The sequence below is a fragment of the Vulpes vulpes genome, chromosome 9 (genome assembly GCF_048418805.1).
Source record: "Vulpes vulpes isolate BD-2025 chromosome 9, VulVul3, whole genome shotgun sequence".
Lineage (NCBI taxonomy): Eukaryota > Metazoa > Chordata > Mammalia > Carnivora > Canidae > Vulpes > Vulpes vulpes.
The window spans coordinates 100854355-100857989 of record NC_132788.1 but is presented as its reverse complement, the minus strand read 5'-3'; the positions used below and the strand labels follow the sequence as shown (position 1 = coordinate 100857989).

The following is a 3635-nucleotide window of genomic DNA, read 5'->3' as shown; positions in this document are numbered from 1 at the left end:
TGTAAACCTCATTTTCAACCTACAGAAATTTCTTAGAAATGTGGGTTATCCCTATCCCCTCCCTCCACAAACTAAAAAGTACAGAATCAGTCACTCCTCACAATCCCAGTGCAGCTCTTTACCCATAGATCTTGTCCTTGTGTTATAATAAAATGCACATAAAATGCATCATAAAATGTCTTAAGAATTCTTTCTTGACCATTGCATTCAGCCACCCTGCATCAGTATGATATCCCATTTGACAAGGATAGCCTGTTATACAAGAGCTGACTGATGCAATAATTCAAGCAAACAGACCTAAGACAGTTAGAACCTGTGCTTCTTTTTTTTTTTAAAAGATTTTATTTATTTAGCACACAGAAAGAGAGAGAGAGAGAGAGAGAGAGAGCACAGCAGAGGGGATGGACAGAGTAATAGGGAGAAAGAGACTCCCTGATGAGCAGGGAGCAAGATTTGAAGCTTGATCCCAGAATGCTTAGATCATGACCTGAGCAGAGGCTTCATTGTCTGAGCCACCCAGGTGCCCCATGTGCTCCTTTTTTTTTAAATTTGTGGCATATGATGTGACAAACGAGGAGCGCAGTTGTGATCATGTTATCCACGTTTATTTCTGATGGCTTTATGAACAAGTGACATGGGCTACCTTCAGAGTCACTGGGACAGTTTGAAGAACATGCACATTTGTGCAGAAGACCTGGTGACCCTTAACCACACAAATGGAGGACGTCCAGCTTTCCTGTGATCCTGTAGGGGAAAGGGATTTCTGAGCAGGAAGGAGAAAGGAAATGGATGATGCTGATACTGTTCATTTGCTATTCCTTAGCATTTGTGACAAATATTAGGAAAGGAATTATTTCATGAACAATAGAAAGACTCATGTAACCATGTGAATTTTCTATAGAAACAGGAAGATAATTCAGTGATAAAACATTAATGAACTAACCAACCCTTCACCTCAATGAATAAACTTCCTCAGTTGTGGAACCAATCTTCCATGCTTCAACCAGTAGATGCATAGCATGAACTCTGATGTAAGAAAAAAAAAAGGAAAAAGAAAAATGAAATATTTTGTGTAGTAACAAAATGAGTATTTGGAAATTTTGCTTTGTCAGGTTTATGGTCATCCTGACACTAAGAACATACCAGGTCCATAACATACCAGGTCCATCTGTTTACTCAGATTTGTCTCCCTGTAGATTCCACTTGGAGATACATACTTGCTAATCAGTGTTTGCAGGGACTATGGTAGGCTTTCTGGACATCTAGGTGAATCACAGAGTAAACGAAGGAGACCAGTTAAGAAACACAAGAGCATGTTTGTAGAGTAAGTGCCTGACATTACGCTTTTGATCCAAGGCATCCAGTTCAAAGACAACCATATTGAATAAACACACTGTCAGGTGTGGGACACAATCACCAGAGAAGCCCTCAGGCTGTCCAGCCATGAGACACCTCTTCAGAAAGCCCTCAGTAACCTTGTTACTGACTCATGAGGGACTCTGCTTTTATGCTACAGCAGCTGAATTCAATTCATATAGAATTCTCCAATAATGTGTGAATGCACAAACCCCTAACCAAACTGGCCATGGACCCCAATAAAGGCAGATCCCTCAGTGGTGCTCTCTCTCCCTCTCTCAATGCCTTCTCCCACTCTGAGACCTCCCCCGTTGGCCTTTGGGCATCCCATGTGCCCTCCAGGACCTGTGATTAATAAAACAAGTGTTGTTAGTGATCTCTGATGGGTGTTGATGAGGCATATCTTGCAATCACGATAAGAGCCCAAGAGCTGGTGCAGCCAAAGCAGAGGCCAGGGAAGCATCTGTGGGAATGTCCATAAGCACATGGGCTTAGGGGAGTGCCCCAGCTTTCCCAGCCTAAGCATCCCTGTCAGTAGCCTGAGATGTAAAGGGAACAGTGTAAGAGTCCACATTGTCTGGAAGAGGCATGAAGATAGTGATGGAAAAAGATCGGCAGACTCAAGGTGAAAACTAAAGTTTCATCTTCTCCTTTACAATGAAGATATGTTAAGGGCTTAGTGGCCAAGTAGAGTTTCTTCCATATGAAGAATACATCTCATGATTATTCTCTTGAGATATCTAGGGAAAATTAACTTGGCATGATATAAATCATTTGAAATGTAATTAGTTTTAAGAATTCAACTTGTCCTATTTGAGATACAGACATAGTGATTTCCTTAAATGCGTGTAGAAGGAGGAGATTCTACTTACATAGTCTGATCCAAGTAGACCAGTTCCTGGCCCTGAGGCTGTGAGCCCTCCAATCATGGGCATTTCTTCAGCCTCAGAACAACTGGCGCTTACATCACTGGAATCCCAAGGGTTCTTTTCAGAGCCCTCTTTATGTCTTTGTTCCTCAGGCTGTAGATGAAGGGGTTTAGCATAGGTGTGACCACTGTGTACATCACCGAGGCCACTGCAGTTGAGTGGGAGCTCTGGGAAACAGCAGAGCTAAGGTATACTCCTAGGCTCGTACAAAAAAATAAGCAGACAACTGAGAGGTGAGATGCACAGGTGGAGAATGCTTTATACTTGCCCTGAGCTGATGAGATCCCAAGTATGGAGGAAACTATCCTAGAGTAAGAGTAAAGTATCCCAGCAAGGGAACCACCAACCAGCAGGACAGCTGCAAAATACACCATCAAGTTATTAAGGAAGGTGTCAGAACAGGCAACTTGGATCATCTGATTAAGTTCACAGGAAAAGTGGGGGATTTCGACCACTGCACAGAAGGACAGCCGCAACACCATCGAGGTTTGTAACAAGGACTGCAGGACACAGATGATCCAGGACACCAGAACCAGCAGTCCACAGACCCGAGGGTTCATGATGACTGTGTATTGCAGGGGGTGACAGATGGCCACATACCGGTCATAGGCCATCATGCTCAGGAGAAACACATCCAACACAGCAAAGACTATGAGAAAGTAAATCTGTGTGATGCAGCCTGCATAGGTGATAACTTTGCTCTGAGTCTGGATATTCCATAGCATCTTGGGGACGGTGGTGGAGGTGAAACAGATATCCACAAAGGACAGGTTGGCCAGGAAGAAGTACATTGGGGTGTGGAGGTGGGAATCAGAGCTGACAGCCAGGATGATGAGCAGGTTTCCAAACACAGTGATGAGGTACATGGAGAGGAAAAAGCCAAAGATGAGGGGCTGAAGTTCTGGTTCCTCTGATAATCCCAGAAGAAGAAATTCTGAAATTTGCGTATCATTTCCTGGTTTCATGTGGTGGAGGTGACTTCTGGGAAAAAGGGAAATAACATTACTTATTTTCACACACACTTGTATTACTCACATATTTGAAATGTTACTGATTTATTTATTTATTTATTTATTTAAAGATTTTATTTATTCATTCATGAGAGACAGAGAGAGAGAGAGAGAGAGAGAGAGGGGCAGAGACATAGGCAGAGGGAGAAGCAGGCTCCATGCAGGAAGTCCGATGTGGGACTCAATCCTGGGACTCCAGGATCACGCCCTGGTCCAAAGGCAGGTGCTAAACCGCTGAGCCACCCAGGGATCCCCGAAATGTTACTGTTTTAAATTTGCAGTCCAGGAATTCATTTTAATATGTTGTTCATGGATATGTTCCTCTTTAGAGGATCCTCTG

At 43.2% G+C, this 3635-nt stretch overlaps 1 protein-coding gene across 1 annotated transcript; it reads right to left on the bottom strand.

Annotated features, from left to right (window-relative positions):
• Positions 1 to 2317: 2317 nt before the first annotated feature.
• LOC112908129 (olfactory receptor 7A17-like) lies at positions 2318 to 3250 on the bottom strand. The gene has a single exon (XM_025983537.2). The coding sequence runs from the start codon at positions 3248 to 3250 to the stop codon at positions 2318 to 2320; it is 933 nt and encodes a 310-aa protein (XP_025839322.2).
• Between the last annotated feature and the right edge of the window lie 385 nt (positions 3251 to 3635).